Source organism: Thalia democratica, chromosome 5 (genome assembly GCF_965202585.1).
Source record: "Thalia democratica chromosome 5, ktThaDemo2.hap1.1, whole genome shotgun sequence".
Taxonomy (NCBI): Eukaryota; Metazoa; Chordata; class Thaliacea; order Salpida; family Salpidae; genus Thalia; species Thalia democratica.
In genome coordinates, this window is record NC_139169.1 from 52,034,342 (window position 1) to 52,057,644 (window position 23,303).

The following is a 23,303-nucleotide window of genomic DNA, read 5'->3' on the forward strand; positions in this document are numbered from 1 at the left end:
TCACTCAATTAAAAGACTGCATTAATAAAAAATGTAATTGTTAACACTTTGACATAATCATTAAGACCTCAGAGTTTTTTAAGTGATAAAAATATATATAGCAAAGTTTTTATATTAATTTTTTAAAGTATTTATCTAAAATAGATTTGATCATTTTAAACTTGGAAATATAAGAGATTAAAACGGCTATTTTCTTTTCTTTTACTACTTTAGTATGTTCAAGCATTACTTAAGCTGTTTTTGTTCTTAAATAGAAGGAAACAAATCAAGTGAGTATTAGTTTATTGGCTGTAAGATAAATACAAATCTGACAAGCAAGGAAAAAAAATATTTTTGAAAAACTCTATCTCAAAAATTAAGTTGAATATAACCACAGTAAGTTTTATACTGAACAAATAAAAAAACAAAGAAATATTATTTAAAAATTAAGTTAATAGTTTATGAAAATAATAGGTTATACATTAGTAAATTATCGTTACTTTTGTTTTGGTTTTAAAGTAACTAACGTTTTACACAAACTAGTTTATAAAATTAAAAATTTGTGAAGTGCTCCAGACCAACTGGTGGTAGGCTATACTACTAATTTAATAAGTTAGTTTTTAGAATTTAGTTATTGACTGTTTTTTTTTTTGATTTCCGTAAACACTAAAAGCCCATAAACTATTTATTTTTTTTAAGTCTGGCTCACTACTTATATTAGGCTTCTGACACCTGCTTTAAGTGTACTCTTTTTTGTCATTAGTTTTTTCAACAACAATCTTATCAGTAACAGTTGGTCCTGTAAAAGTATAGTTTTTATGGTCAATAATATAATTCATTCAGCTTAAATTAAGATATAGCTTCAAAAAAATATGAGTACTTATAAATGGACAGTATGTGACTAATTGAATTTCTTAACTACTAAAATATTGTTTTTACCTTCAGTGTTATAATTATCGATAGTAACTACAAAGAATTGAAAACATAAACGCTAACGACGATGGTCAATTGACTGGTATGAAGAAATACCTTTTGGTCATCGAGCTACTCACTATATCCTTTGTAAGCTTTGTTTTAAGCTTTTCTAACTTTTATAGTAATAAAAAACTACGTATTTAAAACTATAAGTCTAAAAACTAGTTTTTTGCAGGTTTTCGGCACACAAGTTTTAATTCAGTTGTCATACTGTTGCGCTACTCGAAGTTTAATACTTTTTATTTTTGCATATCACCTAAAAGAATTTAATCATTGAACATTAGTAATCTATAAAAACTGGTTGTACTAAAAAATTAACAAATGAAACTTAAAAAATAATCAATATAACTATAATAATCCTAAATAACTTAACAAATTAGTCATTTTTATTTAAGTTCTTATACGATTGTCAGTCGCGTTACAACATTGGGTAGGTCGCTTATAAGAAGTATATTCTAGTTACTGATTGTTTACGGAATTTAGTTGTTCAACATATATAATTTACTGTTTACAATTTGACAAGTGTTACATATCAACTCTATGATTATTAATTAAACAAATACCGTTTACTGCAAACAAAGCCTGAAATTTTTCGTAGCTTAAAACAATATTTAAATAAATAAATGGTTTGGACACTATAAGCATCTTTAAAAGTGTTTGTATGTTTTAAAAATATTTTTATTAACTTTAATAAAAGTTTTATTTGAAACAACATTTTTATAATTGATGCCATTACTTTAAGTGAGAAAATTTGTAAAAAGTGTTTAGTTTTTAAATTAAAGTCATTAGACCTGGGTAAATATTAAGTGAAGTAAATAAATTTTACTTTAACTATTTAACTTTTTACATTTATTACTAATCATTTTTAGATTATATTCAGTGATTGTAAACTATATTAATAGCTATCAATTGCTAAATTAAAATTACTTTTCATTATTGACTTGCTTTCATAAAGAGGCATTCCATAACTGATTTGCAACTTGTAGGTTTTTTCGGAGGTACTACGAAAACTAATTATGTATCCATGCTGTTATAAAACCTTATAGTTAATTTGTTAAAAGTTTATTAGAATCTGGATATGTTACTATTACTGTAGTTATGTAGAGTTAATTTAGAATTGAAAGTGGTTCATTTCTTTAAATACAAAATAGACTAAACTAAAGTTTGTTTTTTAAAGCCTTAATTCGAAAACACAATTTATAACAAACTTAACATTTTGAAAAATACTCGAGTTGTATTACATTGTTTTTAAGTATTTTACTTTAAAAAAATAAACAGTTTAAAATGTATATAAACGTATTAAAATTAAAAATTACCTTAAAGCATTGACAAATATTCAAGTCTTTTTCTTTCAGTTTTTTTAAAAGTTTTAATAATCGTTTGTGAACTATTAAAATTACTTTTAATCTTCCTTCAACCATAAACTTTACTGCCTAGAATTCATAGTCTAATTTAACTAAATAAATAAATGTGTATTGGGTAACAAATTTTAAAATAAGTACTAAAAACTGCTTATTGCAAAAATTTAGTTTTAAAACTAAAAAAACCTGGAAAACTATTTATATAATTACTGGTTTAACTAGTTGTAACTAATAAACAACTCTGTTTACTATAACAATTACTGACTATTTCCAATAAAAAAGGTCATAGTGTTTGAATGACTTACTAACAAAATAGTGCTTTTTTATATTTTATATTAAAATTTGTTGAGTTTCTAGACATGCGTTTTATTGCTATTTAGATTACATTTATAAAACCTTTAAACAACACACAATGTTCTTCTCTTAGAATACTTTTTTATAATAATACTTTTTAATAGAGTAATGTTGTTAAGTTTAACGTATACCTCTTCTAAAGCGGGTGCACGACTATTCAAAATCAGAAAATTCAAATTCCGAGAATTCAAATTCATAAAAAAAAACTGAATGGGTCACAATTAAAAAAGTTATGTTTATTTGTCAAATATAGGAAATTCATATGTAGGTCCAACTAATATCTAAAATCTGTTTTTTCTTTTTACGAAACATTAAATATTTTTTTGAGATATGGTGTAAATATAGTAAATTTCATAGTTATTTTTTGTAGTTTTGAATTATCTGAAAAAATATTTATTATTTTGCAAAATATAAAAAGTGGCTTATTCTGAGGATTGGCTTCGCTCGCATGTTCTGAGGATGGGAGACAAGCGAGTGTAGCGAGTTGTTGTTGGCAAACGCATCTGCGGTTTGTCTATATTACGTTATAAGAATATCTGCAAGTACAACCTAACCAGCTTGAATTTTTGCCTTGATAATTGGAATGAGCTTGGTATTGACCGAGACAAATGACTTATCTTAAATCTGCAAAACACTAAAACAACGATTCTTAAACTGGGGAAAATTCATTTATTTTAGAGAGTAAATTTTTCTTACCACAATTTATGTGAACTAATGTTTAATAATCATCCTTCACATTTAAAATTTAGTATTTAGCTGTAATTTTTTATATATCATAAGCTTAAAGTTCAAATATTTTTTTTTGCCTTTAAACTAATTAAAATCTGTATATTGGGGGTAAATTTGGTGATTACTTTCCATAAAAGGCTGAAATTTGAATAAATGTTAAGAACCGCTGGACTAAAATAGGAGAAAAGCAATACTTAAAGAAACCGAAGCAGAAAAATAACGAGTCCTAATAAACTTTATTTTTATTTATAATTTTAATGCAGCTCTGTTTTATTTTCTACATGACTAAATTTTCAAGCCTATTACAACTGATAGCATGCCTATTATTTTTATTGTCGTGTAATAAAACTATTTATTTTAAATAATTAAAATTTATTAAAAACTTGTCTGTTTTTATAAATTTTAAGAACTATTTGTCACAGTTCACCTAATGAATTTAAAAGTCCCTTTTAAACCTGCGAATAATGGTGGGTTTACAATCACCGGATAATAGGAGTAAGGAGTTGAGAAATGAGTCTGAATCTAGTCCTGTCTCTCCTTAATTAAACTACTATTTTGTTTACTAGACACTCTAGTGTTTTGCTTGCTTATTATATTAACTTTTTTACTTAACTTACCTTAATCAGATTTAGTTACAACTTAACTAAATGTAGACACAAACAAATGGTGGTGCTTTTTTTAGAAAATATAGTTCTGAAAGTCTAATGACATAAAAAGTGTTTATATCAATAAATATAAAAATAACATACTTAGCTTTAGAATTCGAGTTTCAACAAAAGTTTTAAACTTATAAAACTATTACAAATAAGAGTTAAAAAACAAAAAAAAAATAAAACTTAGTAGCAACCACTAAACAGATTAGCAAGAATATAACTTTTAAAAATATGCTTTTTAAATAATATTTTTATAAAACTAGGGGTTTACAGCACTTAAAAAATGTAAAGTAAAACTGATACCAAAAGCTTATGCCTTATGTGAACTCGAAGTTGTAGTACATATCAGGGGCGTCGCGTGGGGTGTTGCACTGCCGCAACTGCACCACCTTGAAATTTTGTAAGAAAAAAAAAAGTATCTATAACGTTTTCGTTATTTTTTTGAACGAAATCTCTTTTAAAACTTCAGTCTTGAAAACGACCATTTTGCCCACTTCACTGCCGCAAACTCTTAGCTGACTGCCGCAAATGAACTCAAAAAAGCAAAATTTCTTCAAGAATTACCGCAAAATCAATATCTTGCGGTAAGTAAGCTAAGTTGAAAATTCCCTAAAACAGGACTGCTTAAGTATCATCTACAAGCTATTGTAAACATAAAATAAAAACAAAGCTAAGCTACTGCAAAGGATTAAACTTGAGTTTATGTACCCACATGATTTTTTAAATTTAACAGATCACTTCTATTAAAAGATTTGTCATAAATTGCATATTTTGAAAAAAAGATAAAAACCCTAAATCACCAAAGTCTTAAAAATTTGATTTTTTATTTTAATCTGCATACATAAACTTAACTATAACTGATTATTGTTATCATAAAGTTAATAAAATAAATAATAAAACTTAAGTTCTGAAAAAAAGAATTAAGAAGTTTATTATAAACTTCTAGTTCACTCTTACAGAAAAATATTTTAGGTTTATATTAAATAAAAAATAGTATTATTTAAACAATCACATATTTAAATAAAGTAAATAGCCTTAACTTAGAAACTTTGATTACTTAAAGTAGTTTAACATTTTAGGAAAATTTAGTCTACCTCTACTTTATATGACTTTTGGTTTAGTTTTTTCATAAACAAAGCAAAAAAAATAGATAAAATTGTTGAAACATGGTTGCCTTGCCTCATAATCAGGATAACTTAGAAATGTTAAAAACTGAAGATGACCCAATATAAATTAAAACAGACCAAATTAGAAAAATATTCAGGCTGACTAAAGCAGTTTTAATTTTTACTCTGAAAATAACAAGCTTATTTAAAATTAAAAATAAGTGTTTTACTCCTATGGCCACATGAAAACTAACTAACCAAATTTTTACTTCTATAATGGTTACATATTTATAAGTTATCTTTAAAATTTATGAAAAATTCAACAGCCTCACAACTAAACTTAAAAAAGTTGAGCTCCTGACAAAAATACTGTCATCAAAATGAAAAAGAAATTAAAATTATGTAAAGAAAAGATACCCTTAAAAACCTATTGAATTTTAAAACTCCAACAAAAAACATTAAAATTAGAAAAAAAGTTTATAAAAATTTTAATGTTTGTAAAAAAAAAAGTGCAAATTAGTAAGGGGGGAGGGTGTATAGGCACTTTTTTACATGTTGTTCTTATTTTAACTTTTTCAGAAAGGCTAATAGTTACTCTTTAATAAACTTGAAATTTCCAATTAAGCTTTTAGTTACAACCAGTCAAAGCCAGAGAGTACAATGATTTATTATACAAGGAGCAAACCAAAACAGCAAAAAATACAATTTTACTGAAAACCTATATTCTCCATCATTTTTAAAACAATTTTTAATTAAACTTTTTCATCCTAATTTTGATAAAATTTTATACTTTTGTTGAAGAGAAGTTTTAAATTTTTAAGTATCAATATATATTTTTATATATACAAAAAAAAAACTTTTGTTATAACTTTTTTTTTTGGTGTTTTAAATTTCTAATTTAGCAATTTTTTTTTGTTTTATAAAAGAAACATCTAAAGATTTTGAGGCCAACTTATAAAAAAAAGATATGATTTTAGTGATTTGATTTATTTGTTGTTTGAGTTTATATTATAAAAATAAGGATTCATTTGTACCTCTGACTGTGAATTATCATATCTCAAAAATTTTAATGAATTTTTAATATTGATAAAAGATGACTTGTAGTTAAATTAAAACTGTATAAAGTAATTTCAGTAAAATAATTCTAAAGTAGATGTTAAGGGCATAAAGGGGAGGAGGGGGGGGGGAGTTAAAACATTTTTTTAAACACTGTTTTAGTTTGTGCCTCCCATTATGAACCTTTTGTTGCCTTTGACTTTGACCGGCTATATCTTAAAACATGTACTGAATTTTTAAAATCTGTAAAATGCATCTTGTAGCTTAGTAAAAACTACATAAAATAAGATCAAATTGTGAAAAAAGTGTTTTATCCCCCCTATGCCCTTAAAAGCAAAGCTTATCTTCAGGTGTAGCAAAAGTTCAGTTGTTTTCAAACTTGACAGTAAAAATATGTTTTTATTAAAATAATTGATTCTTTTTTTAATTCTGCACCACCTAAAAAAAATACCACGCGACGCCACTGGTACATATTATAAGACTTATTAGCAAAACAAATAATAAAGTTCTTACGAAAGACTGAACGTTTTAAAATAAAAACTTGTTAAAGTTTAACTGCTTTAGTTTATACTTATTGGTACACGACAATTCAAATTCTTTAATTATTTTCGTAGTTATTGTGAATTATCTTTTATTATATATAAGTATTTCTAAATCTACTTTTACTATTATGATCTTATTAGTTAGACCTAAATGTACATTTTTTCCAAACTTAAAATATCTTTAAAAATAAGTATAACAAAGTTTTAAAACTTAGTAGAGTATTGCAATTTTTAGTAACTAAAAATTTTCTTCTTAAGGCTATAAAATTTTCAATATTTTTACCATTATGTTCTAATTAATTAGTCTTACATGAGCATTTTTTAATCCAAATTTAATTGTGTTTGAGACGTGGTTCTCTAAAAATATTTATAAGAACTTTAGCTGTCTTAATATGAGTAGTCATGTATACTTTATGTAACTCAGAATAATGCCTTAGCAACTAAATAACAAAATAGCACGAAATCTGATTGCCCTTATGACCATTTTTTGTTTGTTATTTAAAAAAAAACAGTTTAAATTTTAATTGGATCAAACAAAAACTTGTTAAAATTATACCTTAAAATAAAATTTAACAAGAAACTAATTACTTTAAAATTACTTAATATAAGGATTAAAAAAGTCTAGTTTGGTATACAAACTTTTTCTGCTTACATAAACTGATCCTTAAAGATTGAATACTGATCGACCTCTAAGTGGAATTTACAAAGATGTTTCTCCCACCCATGAAAAAAGTAACATCATCTATAAATTTAGTTGTCACTGTGGTAGTGACTACGTGGGAAAATATCTCAAAGGTTTCATGTAAGAATCGATCAGCATGTTTTAAAAGTCTTGAAAAGCTGGTTTGATGGCCGTTGGGAGAAACAAACGAAAAAATACTTCTTGGCGATTGGGCAACATTTGTTGGACAATCCTGAGTGTGCTAAAAATTATAAAAACGAGAACTTTTAAGTCTTAGTGAGAGCGGAGAACTCTTTTCAACTGCATATTCTGGAAGCCTTATGTATCCAATCTTTAAGGCCCAGTGTATGTAAGCAGAAAAAGTTCGTATACCAAACTAGACTTTTAAAACTTTTATATTAAGTAATTTTAAGGGCATAGGGGGGTCCGAAATTTTTTTCCATAAAAATAACATGAGATCCTACATGAAAGCATAAAGTACAAACTACAAGCAAGTTTTTACAGAATTAATAAATATTATTTAACTTTTGATATATTGTAATTTTTATAAAAAGTTTCCGATACAAATGTATGTACTGCAAATTTTTCGGGGTCATTTTTCTCGGAAATTTAAAAAATCACTAAAAACCTATCTTTTCCTTCATTTCTTGAGCTAGAGACCTCAAACTTTCAGAAAATGTTCCTTATATTGTTTGTAAGACTTTCAATGTTGTAATTTTAAAAATATTAAAAAATAAAAATTTTAGATAAAAAAAACAAAAACAATAGGTGTTTTTTTTTAATGAAAATTTTCTTTTTCGAAATTAAAAAAAATCCTGCATTCAATCTTTTTAAAATTTAATTTTACATTTTCTGTAAAAAATTGAAGAAGATTGCTTAAAAAATAAAGAAGGAGATAGATTTTTAGTGAAATGGTCTTTTTTCGCGTTTTTAGTTTGCGCCTTCTATTAGGAACCTGTTGAGATCACCGACTTTGACCTCTCATTCTCAAAAAATACTTTGAGTTTTTTCAAACGGTTAAAAATGTCTTATAGCTCAGATAAAACTTTATAAAATAAGATCAACTTGTAAAAATCAAGGTGGACCCCCCCTATGCCCTAAAAGTAATTAGTTTCTTGTCAAATTTTATTTTAAAGTGTATAAAAACTTATTAATAATGGTTCTGCTTGTGATTGAGCTGCCTGTTATTTTTCTCACAAGGATGATTTTCAATACACTCTACATTGCACTCACTGAATAATGATTGATTGGATCATTTTGCCTACACCTGTTTTAATGTTTTACTAAGCAGCAAAACTTGCCTCTTCAGTTTTAATATAAAAGTTAGAAGAGTCTTATTACACTCGGAATTAGTTTTAAATCAAATGCTAAATATTAAAAAAAAGTTTGTTTTGGTACTAATCTTTAATACAGTATTTGTTTGTAATTTACTCATTCAAAAAGTTCGAAAAGTTTATTTATTACTTTCGTTTAGCACTCAACAGATAAAGTTGCTAAAAACTGACATAAGTATAGTATAAAATTTATAAGTACATACTCAAAATTTTTTCTTTAAATTTAATTAAAAATACTTACGTCATGAAAAGTAAAATGTAAATAGTAGTTTGTGTAAAGTTTTAAGTTTTTGACTAAGTAATTATTTCTGATTTTAAATACGTTTGAAATAGAGTTTGTAGAACAAAGTTTGGATATTTACCGAAACATATTTAAAGATATATTAAATATTACAAAAACCGGCAACAATATCAATAAAAAAACCTGCCTATGATATAGTTTTAAATTATACACATCGCTTTGTAAAAAATGTTTTGCTAATAAGTTCAAATTGTCAACGATTCTAAAACTGAGAGGTGCTAAGTGTTTCTCGCTTTAGATATAATTTCGAATATATTATCTACGTAGCTCTCAGCATAAATAGGACTGTTAAGGAAGTGTTCATGGATGGATAATTGTTATCTTTTGGGTTTTCCGCGGCAGTTAAAAATAAGAATTTTTAGACTTTTCGTAACATGTTGCACTCTTGTATTTTAAAACGTTTAGATGTACGAACTACGTAATCATAACCGCATTGATAATTAAAAATGTATACTACATTATTCAGTTCATAGGTAGGAATGTAATCTTTGAATATTCCGTTGAGCGGGCGGTTGGTGTTGTACATAATACGTAGCGAAACGCTATTAAAGTTCGATTTAATGATAAGTGAAATTTGCCTAGTTAAACTGATTGAGTTTTCACTCATGTAGGGAAGGCGGAGTTAGACTGAGCAAGGATATGGATCGAAGGAGGGTAAGCGATTCTTTTTGGCCTGTATTGTCTCGATAGTTTCCTGTTTACTGTTGTAGGGTAACCTAATGAAAGAAAAAAAAAATGTGAATATCTTCTAAATTAGAATCCAAACAGACGGCCGTGAAAATCTTAATGGTACTATTTGTCTAGCATTGTATGATCTTTAATTTTTGTTTAGTTGGACAGAAAAAATTTAAAGAGATATAACTTGGAGCAAAATTATTTTTTTGTACACGAAAGTAGAAAAAAAAATTGTCTCTGTTTCTAAAAATATTAGTGTCTAAGAAATAGTTATTTCCTAAAATTTATATTTTATAAATAAAAACTATACATTTATCCATCTTACCAAGCTTAGCAAATAACTACTATACTTGGCTAGGTAAGCTTCAGTATCAACTAAATCGAAATTTATTAGAATTTTGCTACGTAATATGTACAACACCAACTGCCCGCAAAACAGATTACTTAAAGGTGCAACACCTATCCACAAATTGTCACTAGTAACACATCAAATAAATGCTGAAACTGAGAGGAAATTGAAAGAAAAAAAATCTTTAAATGTAATAGTATTTAATATTCCAGAAAACATTAGCAATACATCAGTTTATACGGTAGAAAATGCAAAAAATGACCTGAATAAAATACAAAGTTCTCTAGGTTCCAACAAGATAGCTGAAACTGAATTAGATACAATATACCGTATCGGTAAATACAACGGCAATAAAACGAGACCAATAATTTTGAAGCTACTGACACAATCTAGCAGAAAACGACTGTTGAGTCTAAAAAACCTTAAAATACAGCATCTGGGAAAACAAATTAGTATCTACATTAATATTGATCGAACAAAATCAGAGATGGAACATTTTAGAAAATTGAGAATTGAACTAAAACAAAAACAAGCAGAAGCTGAAAGTAAAAATTTGAACATAAGATACGTTATAAAACAAAACAAAATAGTTGAAAGTACTCAACTGCCCTTTCGGTTTAACGCCAAGGATCTCTGGGCCTAATAAGTCTAGCTTAAACACTGACATGCATCTTAAGTCATCTAGTTTAATCTTTAATTGTTCTAATACTAAGGCCTCAGGCACTGTTTTTTCTAATAGTTTAACCTCTAGTAGCGATTTATTTTTAAATGTTTCATATACTAATATAAGATCTATTTTAAACAAAATAAGCTTCATTGAGTGTTATATGTGTACACAAAACTTAGATTTATTTTTTTTTACTGAAACATGGTTAAATTCAAATGTTGTTGATTCAAATTTTTGTCCTCTAGGGTATAATATAATCCGTAATGACAGAATAGGCAGGGGAGGAGGCGTTGCTGTTATATTTAAAAACTTTTTAAAATTAATTGAAGTAAAAACTAATTTTGTTTCATCTGATGGTTTTGAATTTTTGTGTTTTGATTTGATTCTTAAAGGACTCAGATTGAGATTTTTATGTGTCTACATCCCTCCAAATTTCTCTAAATCTCTAGCTGTTGTTTCAAACATGATCGACTTAATCAGAAACCTTATTCCAAAACAGTCTCCTTTTTACATTTTAGGTGACTTTAATTTGCCAAATATAGACTGGAATATTCCAAGCACAACCTACAATGACTGTCACAAATGTTTTATTAAATTTTGTTCAGATAATCTCCTTACACAACTTATTGACTCACCTACCCATAAGAACGGTAATATCCTCGATTTACTGCTTTGTAATTATATGGCATTAGATAGAGTTAAGTTTCATTTGGTTGATTCACCTTTAACAAATATAAATGATCACAATGTTATTTTGTTTGGGATAAGTGTTCAAAAAAGTAAAAAACCATCTCCTAAATCACTCTATCCAGATTTTCGTAGAGCAAATTTTGAGAATATTAATAAATTTTTATCAGATATAAATTGGAAAGTTCTTTTTAACAACTCAAAAAATCTACAAATGTTTTATGATAAATTTATCAAAACAATAAACTTTTCAATCAAACAATTTGTGCCTTTGATTAAACAAGACAGAAAAATGAAAACATATCCTTCTGATATAAAAAAGTTGTTAAGAGAAAAACTAAAACTCTACAAACAATGTAAGTTAGATAAGCAGATGATAGAAAAATACAAAACTGTATCAAAAAAATATGAAAAAGCAGTGAAAGTGTTCAACATAGAACATGAAAAACGTTTTTGCCAAAACACAAACTCAATAAAATTCTACAGCTATGTAAAATCAAAGCTCAAGTTAACACCTTCTTTACCTGTATTAATTAATGAAAATCATATTCCAATAGTATCAGAACTTGATAAAGCCTCTTTTTTTAACAGGTCGTTTCAAAAGGTATTTATTAAAGATTGTGATGACAAAAATTTTACACTTGTTAGTAAAAAGTGTTTGGAAATGAAAAACTTCTTCATAAGCAATGATGAAATAATTAAGTCTGTTAATCATTTAAAGGATAAAATAATCAGAACGCCTGAAAACATTCCTTCATATTTTATTAAACGTACTATTCATTCCCTAATTCTTCCAATTTCACTAATTTTTAATTGTTCACTAGCTACATCCTCTGTACCAAACCAGTGGAAAGTCTCATATGTCATACCAGTGCACAAAAAGGGTAGTAAGTACAACCCTTTAAACTACAGACCCATTTCTTTAACAAGCAGTTTTTGTAGAATTTTCGAACACATAATTTCTCTAAAAATACTTGATCACCTTTTTTTAAATAAGCTAATTTCACATAAACAGTTTGGTTTTCTACCTAATCGATCATCTAGTTATCAACTGTTGAATTGCTTACACTCATGGTTGGTTTCATTTCTAAGCAATAAGTCAACTAAAGTTATTTACACAGACATTCAAAAGGCTTTTGACTCTGTATCCCATTTTAAACTAATAAAGACTTTAACTCAATACAAAATTCATACAAGTTTAGTTAGCTGGTTCAAAGAGTTTCTTGAAAACAGAACCCAAAAAGTAGTTATTGGTAACACTTTTTCAGAGTCTTTACCTGTTTTCAGTGGAGTGCCTCAAGGAGGGGTTATTGGCCCACTTTTATTTATAATTTATATCAATGATATAGCTTTAGAAGTAGATGACGATAGCAACATAAATCTCTTTGCAGACGATACAAAAATTTTTAGCCATTCTAACACAATTCTACAAAAATCTTTGGATAAAATTTATCATTGGCTAAAAGAAAGAAAACTAGTTTTAAATCCTAGTAAATGTCAGGTTCTAAACATTCAAAAAAATACATCTAGTATCACCTCTGAATTTAGAATAAACAACATAAGCTTACCTTCAACTAAAGTGTTTAAAGATCTGGGAATTTTTATTGCAGAAAACCTAAAATGGAACCACCATATCAATTACGTTTATCAAATTGCATCAACTATTTCTTTTCAAGTTTTAAAGAGTTTTAAATCTACAGATATAAACATTCTCAAAAAAATTTATCTCGTTTACATTCGTCCTAAGTTAGAATACAACACACCAATTTGGTCTCCATACCTGAAGAAAGATATTAACCATCTTGAATCCATTCAAAGAAAATATACAAGAATAGTCTTCAACCGTTGTAACATCTCATACATATCTTATTTTGATAGACTCTCAAAACTTGGTATTAAGTCTTTAGAGTATAGAAGGATTGAGTTTGACTTAATTACTTTTTTCAAACTGATTAATAGTGAGACTACAATTAATTTACAGTCTATTTTTGAACCTCATAAATGTACTTATTTACTGAGAGGTAACAGCAGAAAATTTACATGCAGACATAATTTCAATAATAATGTTTGGCATAATTCTTTTTTTTATCGTTCAGTTGAATTATGGAACAAGCTTCCAAACGAATTAGTTTCTTGTAAAAAAGTTGAGCATTTTCGGTTAAGGTTAAAAAAGTTTGATTTAAATAAATATTTTGTTAGCAAAATTAATAAGTGATTTTTTTTTGTTGTTATTTTTTCATTAACCACTGGTTGTATTTGTCTAATTTGGTTTAACCTATAGCTTTATTTTATTAGCGGCGCCTTTCCTCTGTGTATAACAAAACCTGTTCCTTAATACATAGTTTATTGGGCTGTTAAAGTGCTAGAGGCCTTGGGTTCAAGTTTTGTTTATAGTCAGTGTTCTCAACATTTATCAGCTACTACGAAAGTCCAACAAACGCTGAGTTATCTGAGTATTAAAGATTTGAAAGTAAATATGAAGCAGGCTCTCCTAAGAAAAATGAAAAACGTTGTTCATAAAAAAGCGGTTCTAGTTATACGAATAAAAGTGAAACAAGTTGTATGGATAAAAGTTAAGCCGGTTACTCAAATGAAAGCTGAACCAGTTGTTCAAATAATGTGAAGCCAGTCGTTCGAATGAAAGTGAAACCAGTTTTGGAGTGAAGCCATCTGTTCGGGTGAAGTTGAAGTAGGATATTGTTGTTCTCTTTTCGGAAGCACCGGAATTATAAATTTTGTGTTATAATTTTTGGTGTTTTTATGTTAATTTTTAAACTTTAATTAGTTAAACTCAGTTTTTTTTTCTTTTTTAATGTACAATCTTGGTTTATTTTTGTCTTTTTGTTGTATGTCTTTCTGTATAAGTGGCCTAGGTTTTGATGCCTGGGTCCTTCATATGACAATAAACTTACAATAATAATAAATTCAGTAACGTATTATACTTTTTAGTTCTTATTGCGGAAATGACTACGTTGGTCGTACATCTCACTATTTTCATATCAGACGAAAGCAGAGTGTAACAAAAAAGCTTTAAAAATTCATTTTAATAGCCACGTAAATCCCAAAGATGAACAATCATCCATTCATGAACACCACCTCAGCAACCCTAATTGGACTGAGAACTACATGGATAGTAGATTGAAAGTCCAATATAGAGCAAAAACACTTACCACATCTCAATTTTAGAATCGTTGTTCACTAGAACTCGCGGACCGAACATTGTAGATGAGATGTGTATAATTTAAACCATATAAATAGACTAATTACTTTTTCAGAAGCTTATTCTACAAACAATTGTTCGCTTAAAGAGCTCGTTAAAGCTTATAAAAATATATTTAAAATTCAATAAAAATTCTAAAGGTGAAATTCAATAAATTACATGGCATGTATTATAAAATAAATTATAATGATTTATTACGATTTTATCATCTGTTAATAAATAGGATACTTAACCTTTACTTTAAAATAAAAATGTGATTTGTGTGTTTAATTTCTAGGACGTAACTTTTTTAAACTAAATTTCAGGGAAATTATTTGACTTAACCAAAATTTATACTCTAATAGTGTCCCTTTTTTTAGTTTTTTGTTGACTAAACAAAATAAATAAATAAAACCCTTTGGTTTTTCAAAATCATTAATTTATATATAAATTTACTGAATAAATACCATTAAATCACTTTTCTTTTATTTTAGCATTTAGTGTAAATCGTTGTCTTATAATTTTAAAAAGTATTGTAGTAACTGAATAATAGTTTTTAAGTTTGTCAAAACTTTAATTTTGTTAGTCATCTGAACATTGACGTTTTTAGAGACATCTTTTCAAAAAGAACTAGACAAAAGATCTGAGTAAACGCTGCGCTCCTCTATAAGTATTTTTAGATAAAAAATAAACTAGAAGTACACCACAATGAAAGTACATAAATTAAATTTATTCTTAGTTATAATCATAAACAATTTTAAATTTTTTTTAGTAATTTTCGGAAGTAAGAAAATTAAATATATGCTAAAAGAGATTTAACAGAGAAATCAATTAAAGATGAAGGTTCTAATATTGTAAAATATATATAACAAGTTATTTAAGTTATTAAGATTCACTGCTGAGCGAGCTGTAACGTATTTAGCGAAGAAAAACGTATTGAATTTGTAATGTTGTGTTTCAACTTTTGAATTATTCAAATAACTTATTGCCCACCCTGTATTTGCTTGAACTTACTTTAGGTTGTTAAATGTTTTTTCACCCAAAATTTATAAACTATACTTTAATGCTTTGAAACTTTACTTTTTACAAAATTCATTTTTAAAGCTTATTTATTTATGTTCTCTCTTTTTATTTTCTACGCGACAAACTAAAGTAATTTTAAACAAGAAATTAACAAAAAAAATTGTATGATAAGAAAATTACAATAACCTATTCTAAAAAATGAGATAAACTATTTAAAAAATTAAAAATCATTAAAATCGAACAAACTTACTAGTTGTAAAATGTGCTGACAATTTGTATTAGTAAAGTGCTTTTCAGAGAAAATGAATATCATTACTCTGTGACTTTTCCACATGTGAGTTTGAATTGAAGATTCTTTTCCTTGAAAAAAATCGTTTTATTATAAAATCTTTTAAGCCGACCAAAGTTTGCTAAAATATTCAGAGAGAATTTAATATAAAAATTTAAGTTAATGTCGACAAATTTAAAGTCAATTCGTCAACTTGTCAGACTTAATTGAAAACCCCGAGCGTCTAGAAATATTTAAAAATAAAATAAGTATATTTTTTAACTTATTTTCTTTTAATTTTCTTTTAATTTTATTTTATAACATTTCAAAAATGATCTTCAATGTAAAACAAAAGATGTTTTTTTCTTAATTCTATATTTTAATACTTCTATACTAAACTCCTTACTTATATGAATTAATCGTGCATCAAAACCATAAAAATTGTGAGAATAAAAAAGTATTTTCAAATTTATACTTACCTTCTCCTGGATTAAAATTGTATGAATCAATCAGTCGATCATAATTAATACTATTCATAATTTTCTTCGTTTTGAAAATTGTTTCGCAGAGAATTTCCTTTTCACGTGTATTTGTACTTTCTGACACAAAGTATGACAAAAAGACGTCGTAATCATAACTATCATCTACATCAAAAATAAGTAGTAGCACTAGGTATAACTAACATAAAAAAAAGAAAATCTTCGTTTAGTAGGTTTTCCAAAAAATATTGTAAATAAAACGCTTTAATATTAAAACAACTAATGTAAACAAAACATGTAAACACGTAATTTTTAAAGAAATGATCGATGTGTAAAACAAAGCTTTTTTTTTTTGTGACAGGTTACAGGGTTGCCAAATGTTTTTGGAAAATTTTCTTAAGGTTTTAAAACTACACACTTTTGGGTCTATTTTTAGTTTAAAGTTAAGTTTAAGGTAAAATACTGTTTTATTATTATAAAAACATTAAAAAGATACTGTAAAGCTACTTCAAAGGTGTTTTTTAATAAAAAAACTTTTAGATGATGACAATTTTTTTAATATACATAGTAGATTTTTTGTTTCAAGTCAAAATTTTTCTACTAATATGTAAAATTTGTTTAAAATTCCAGGTTTTTTTTATAATATCTCAAGTTCCAGGATTTACGATGTTGTTCCAGGTTTTCAAGTTTTTTTGTCAACCCTGACATTATCACATTTATAATCTGTGCAACAAGTTAATTTTAAAATTGTAGAAAATTGATTAAAAATTGTTGAATTACCATTAGTATAGGTTCCTAAAATCTTTCTTAAAAATATTTTAATTTGTATTCTAAAGTTCCAATAGAGTAAATTTAGTACAACGGCAAGGACAATCCCTGTTACTGAGATAACTGTAGGAAGAAAGTAACCATTTTTTTGAATTAATGGAATAATTTTTATTTTAAATTTTTTTGTTTGTTTTTTTTCATATCCATTTAGAGTGTCAAGTACAAAGTCTCCAAACTGGTCGATCGAACTAAGTCTGTAGTGTGAATAGAAATAAATTAAAGTAGCAAGTTACTTTAAGGTTTTATAAATAAGCTGCTTTTCCTCACCTCATTGTAAAACTGGCATAAACTTTTGTATTAGTCTTGTTTGTTGCATTCAAACTTAATTTGTTATAAATACAATTATCGCGCCCTTCAACAACTTTTCTGTTTGAATAACACTTTAAATCAAGTTGATGCGTTTAAAGTTTTAAAGTTGCATTTTATTACAATAATAAGGCTTTATTTATTTTTCAGTTTCATACTTAATAAATACTTTAGTTGTACATAATATGTTTGAGCTAGAAAGCAAATATTTTTTAATTACTTAAATAATCATAAAACTAATTCATTAAAACGTATGTTTATAAATCTTAGCAACTATTAAGCCTTCAATATTTGAAACCATAAATAAAGAGAACTATTAGTAAGAAACAAATTAACTTAGATAAGTATATCTTAAATTACTCTATATTTTTGTATCTAGATCTACACATGTATTTTTTTCTTATTTTAACTTATATTACTTATTGGTATATAGTATTTTGGATAATTTTATAAGAATTTGAATTTTCGGAGTTTTAGTCGTACGAATTTGAATTGTCATTTAACCCAACGTTCCATTTACAAATCAGTTGTGTTCGAAGAATCAATTAGACTAAAGAGATTATGCAAACGTTACTGTGATTATCTAGAAGCTCTAAAGGCTTTTAAAGATAAATGTTTAAAGTCTTGCGTCTGCAAAGCTTTAGTTGACTATATGGTTATCGCAGCAAAATGGAAAGATCGGTTTGGACCTCCATTGAAGAAGGCAAGAGATTTAGTAGCATATAAACGTCCACAAACAATTGCAACACTAAACCAACTTTAAGTACCAAGCCTATGAAGATAGTGTTGTAATTGGTGGGTCACACCCTTGTGGACGATGTTTACTATGCAACCGAGGGGAAGAAGGCGGAATGATAAAAAAAACTTAATAGAATCAAAAGGTGGTAAAATTGTTTAACTCTAAAAAATTGAATTGCAAAAACTTTAGAATTTGTGTGGCAAAGTGTAAAGTCTGTGATGAGTACTATGTGGGACAGAAAATTACGTTTTTTTCCAAAGATGGTGCTCTCACAGACATAACTGGAAAAACATGACCACCAGCGAGACAAATTATTAAGCTGCCCTCAAACTTCACTATGCCAACAAACATCCAACATTGAGCAAAACCTTTAAAAAAGCATTTTCAATCAATTTTACAGACTCAACAAGCAACCATACCAGATTTTTTAGAGAGTAAAAGGGTCAATTTATTACTAGCATTATAAACATAAATAAAACAATACTGCCTTTTTATAGATAATGGTAAATTTATAAAACCTATAATTTTACAACAACCAAATTTTTATTAAGATCGTTTTATAAAAATAATTTCTGTTTCAGAAAAGATTTTAATCGTTTGTGTTTTTGATTAAAGTATTACTTTAAAAACAATAGTTTCTGAAAAATAGTTTCCTTTTATAGCATTTTAATTTTTATTTTAACTTAAGGTTTGCAAAAAAAAAATATTCATCGATAGTATTATTTCTTTAAGATGATATGTTTGTAAGAAACAGTTTCTTATTAAGACAGTTTTTTTTACTTACTTTAAGTTTTGTTTTAAGAATGATTTTATCTTTATTTAATCGATAACAGTAACTATTTATTTACAACAATTTACATCAAACAGTATCTTAATAAGATAGTTTTTAAATTAAGGTTTATGTCGGAAAAGGTTTTGTTTTTACTTTCATTTGATTTGAATTTAATTTTATATACAAAATATCATCATAATGTTCTAAAAATGTTTTAGCTTAATCAACAAACTAATTTTATACACAGTCTTGAATTACTACGTCATAATACATTTTTTCACTATAACTTAGTTGCAAAAATGCTTTTTAGTTTTATCAACTTATTGAAAGCTTAATGAGGACGGGTTACAACCCGTCCTCATTAAGCTTTCAATAAATAAACCTGAAAGCGTTTTAAACTTGTATGTTGTGGAATAAAAATTTTTAGGTTTTTAAAACAATAGTTTGACTCTTTTAATTATCAAAATCGTCATCTTTAAAAGCTCAGAAAAAGTAAAAGTTTTAGTATTTAAAAAAATTGATAGATAAAATAAAACTATGTTTACGAGTAACTTTTAATATTAAGTTTCGTTTTATTGGGAGATAGTTTATTTTACTTTATGTAAAAAGTATTTAAACTAACAATTTACAATATCCATAAAACGATCGATTCTTTTGAATAACTGGTATTTTGTTTGGACTTGAATGGTCACATACCTATAATTTAGTTTTAAAAATTATTTACGGGTTATATTTCACATGTCTTAATATCTCATACAATCTTTAGTATTATAGTTGTTTTCAATTGTTATACTTAAAATACTTTAAGAAAATCTCTATAAAAAACTACAAAACTATGTAAATTTTAAGATGAAACGTTCGAAAAGGAAATGATAATTAGAACGAAATTAACTTGAGAAGCTAGATATCAAAAAGAACAACAAATTTATTTAAACATAAAGCAAATATCTAATTACTGAATAGATAACTTGCTTTTTGAAGTGATACAGTAAACAGTGCAGTAAGAAACAAAGCATAACAATTTTGGCTGTATCTTAAAACCAAACTAAAAGTTAAAAACAAAATATAATTGAAAAATTAGAAATTGAATTCAGATAACAAATAATACTTTTAAAATAAATATAATTTTTTGAATTATCGATTCCTAAACTAAAAACAATACAATGTTCCGCTTTTTAAAAAGTTCCTGCTTGAAAATCAAACCCCTATGTATATTAAAATTAGTTCTGTTTCAAAGACAAAAGAACATACTTAAAAACAAAACTAAATTTAGAGTTTCAGCTTAAAACTAAGTGACTTTTTTGTTTAACTTCGTTTCTGAGTGAAAAAGTTTCGTTTTTATCAAAAACAATAAATTAAGTTTGTTCACTTTAAAGACACATATAAACTAAAATAAGTTTAATTTTTGTTTATTGGTTTTTAATGTAGTCATTAATGTTTTCAACTAATTAGTAAAATGCTCAACTTTGATTAAAACATATAAAACAAACAATACAAACAAAAAAAATCAATATAAACACGGCAACATGCCTTTACATTGCGAAAGGAAACCTTTACTACTTCCCAGTTTTTCTGAATAACATGGAGTGTTCAGAAGCGTTAAGCACGCTGTAAAGGATATGGTGAATGACGTTAAGTTTCCATTTATTTTCGCGTTCCATTTAAAAAAAAAATTTTTTTTTGCCAGTTGTGACGAATTACTTTGATGGCCTGGTAATATATAAAGGACTTGGTTCAAAATGCTACGTCGTTTTTTAAGGTCGGCCACAAGAAGTTTTTGGCTACTGCGTCAATGGTCTTGTAACACTTCAACAGTTTTCTTCTCAGTCGAAAGCAGTTTTCTTTCTTTCTTTTCTCTTAAACTATTCAAACCACTTAAATTCAGTAACGCGCTTGTTTTAGTGAGTTAGTTTTTAGTGTCTTAGTTGGTAACACGTCTATTGCTTGTAAGTGTTGTGTTCTCGTCGTACACTTGTACGACAGCGACTGTTTTTTATATGAACGTTTGAATTAAAGTAGTTATTTGTAAAGTTTGCTATATTTTGTTTAGTCGTTTCTATTCATCGTAATACAGCTTTTTGTTTTTAAGACTCGATTTCTTTAATAAGTATTTAAGCATTCTAAAAATCTTACTACTTAATTAGGCTAAGCTTAAATGATAGTCTAAAAATCGTTTCATAAACCAACTTGGCTAAATAACTTAGCTAAGTCATTTCTAAGCATTTAAGTAACCGTCACCGATATTGTTATAACGCGTTAAGTCAGTTAGTATCAGGTTCGCGTAAATATAAGAAACAATTTTACATCGGTAGATCGGTAAATGGTGACCCTGGATATTTGAGTACGCACCTTAATTAAGTCCGTAACTTCTTCTTTTTTAATTTCTACTTTTGTAGATGGTGACCCAAAATTAGTTTAAAATTTTATAAAGACTTTAACAGTAGAACAAAAACAAAGTCTACTAGTATCATGGATATACTTTATTTTAAGCCAAATAGCTGCCAACATTTTTAGGGACTGGAGGAAATTTAAAGAATACAAATATAATACATTAATAGCAGAGTTTTCCTCGTCTGATCCCCCGAACCAGTAGCCTACAGATATCTAAACTGTAAGTACAATCACAATCAAATTAACTGCTTAGAAAAAACCCCATTGCATTGGTTAATGTCATGTATAGATAACAACCTCTACCAACTTATATTATGGGAAGAGCGCGTAGCTAACCGCTTAATATGTCTTCCGTGGTTCTTGTTAAACCATATAGATTACGAATGGGGTAAGTATAGGAGCATCGAAGTAATCGATGAAGCCCGCGAAAATCTCGAAGATAATAACAGCCTGTAACGAAATTATAGATTTTAACCTTGAAATTGATTTGTTAACAGCTGAGATTAACAAAAGACAAAGTAGGTGCGATATATTCAAGAAAAAGCAGTTCGAGAAATATGTGTGGTTCGAATACCAAGGTTTTAGCAACAAACGGTACCAAGTTATATAACGAGAAACCTTTAAGTAGCTTAATATTATAGAGAGTTTTTTGAAATATCTCCCTTTATTAAACATAGTCCATAAAATATCTGATATTGAGACGGTAATTGACAAATTCGAAAGTTTTTGTAGGTATAACGACGAACTTGACAATAGTGAAAGAATAAAATTTGTCTTATGGTCCAGTGTTTTACCTCCTGATGATATGTTTTTTTGATTCAAATACAACTGAACATAGAAATCTTATTTTTACGTAACTCATATAAGAGAAATCATGAGAAACTTATGCGCGAACCTTTGCAAAAAATACGCGAATTAGAAGCCGAACCCGATCGCAAGCACGCTGTCAGAATAGCTGCTAGAGAAGCAAAACGCAATCGCGCTAACGCCATACCGAATTATGACGTCACAAGTACGGCGTCACGTAATACAGCAAAAAAAAAACCTGATAAGAAACAACGTTCTGACCAACCACGGCTAGCATCACCAAGGCCCGCGTCAATGGTCAGCGCCAACGAAGCTAGCACCTATACGACCAGCACCAACGATTCGAGCCGTCCTAACCAGCACCACAACGGGCAGTCCCAACGGTCAGCGCCACCGAAGCCAGCACCTATTCAACCAGCGCCAACGATCAGATCCATCTTAGCCAGCAACACAACGGGCAGTCCCAACGGTCAGCACAACCGCAGCCAGCACCAGAACAATAAGAGCCAACGGCCATTTCAGAAATGTCTTCCGTCAAACCGAAAAACGCACGGAAATTATCCTCGTCTACGACCGGAAGCACAGCAGCGACTAAAAACACTTCTTCCAACATTACTTCGTCCGGCAAACCGAACAAATCACGAAAAATGGCTTTTTTCTAAACAAAAGCACATCAGCGACTACAAACACTTCTTCCAGCATTACTTCGTCCGATAAACCGACGAACTCGCAAAAGTTACCCTTTTCTCTAAACAAAAGCACAGCAGCGACGTCACAAAACGACGAAACTAAAATAAATGTTAAGTACGATCGCGAAATCTTTACAATAAAACACATTTCTTACTTGAAACGAAAACGATTGCAAATAACAAAAAACTTTTTAATATTAGCATATAGCAAATTTTTAAGACAAACCGCGAATTAGTTTGGTATATATTTCACAAATGGCTATTTAAAACCTAAAAAACTCTAAACGATATTGCACGTATTTTTTAAACTAATCATGAATTATTTTGGTACATTTTTCATCGATGGCGCCTT

At 27.6% G+C, this 23,303-nt stretch overlaps 1 protein-coding gene across 3 annotated transcripts in view; it reads right to left on the reverse strand.

Moving 5' to 3' along the window:
- Positions 1–313: 313 nt before the first annotated feature.
- Positions 314–23,303, reverse strand: part of LOC145835807 (uncharacterized) — a 50,599-nt gene continuing 27,609 nt past the window's right edge. For 2 of the 3 annotated variants that reach the window (XM_082943526.1, XM_082943528.1), the window contains 8 exons: positions 19,687–19,760; positions 17,515–17,613; positions 17,200–17,441; positions 16,420–16,584; positions 15,923–16,032; positions 2,271–2,387; positions 1,882–1,981; positions 314–778 (listed from right to left, as the gene is read on the reverse strand). In XM_082943526.1, the coding sequence (XP_082799652.1) occupies positions 717–778; positions 1,882–1,981; positions 2,271–2,387; positions 15,923–16,032; positions 16,420–16,584; positions 17,200–17,441; positions 17,515–17,613; positions 19,687–19,760 (969 nt within the window). In that variant the 3' untranslated portion in view covers positions 314–716. Of the gene's footprint in view, positions 779–1,126; positions 1,211–1,881; positions 1,982–2,270; positions 2,388–15,922; positions 16,033–16,419; positions 16,585–17,199; positions 17,442–17,514; positions 17,614–19,686; positions 19,761–23,303 lie in introns of those variants that run through there. The other variant, XM_082943527.1, reaches the window with a different exon arrangement.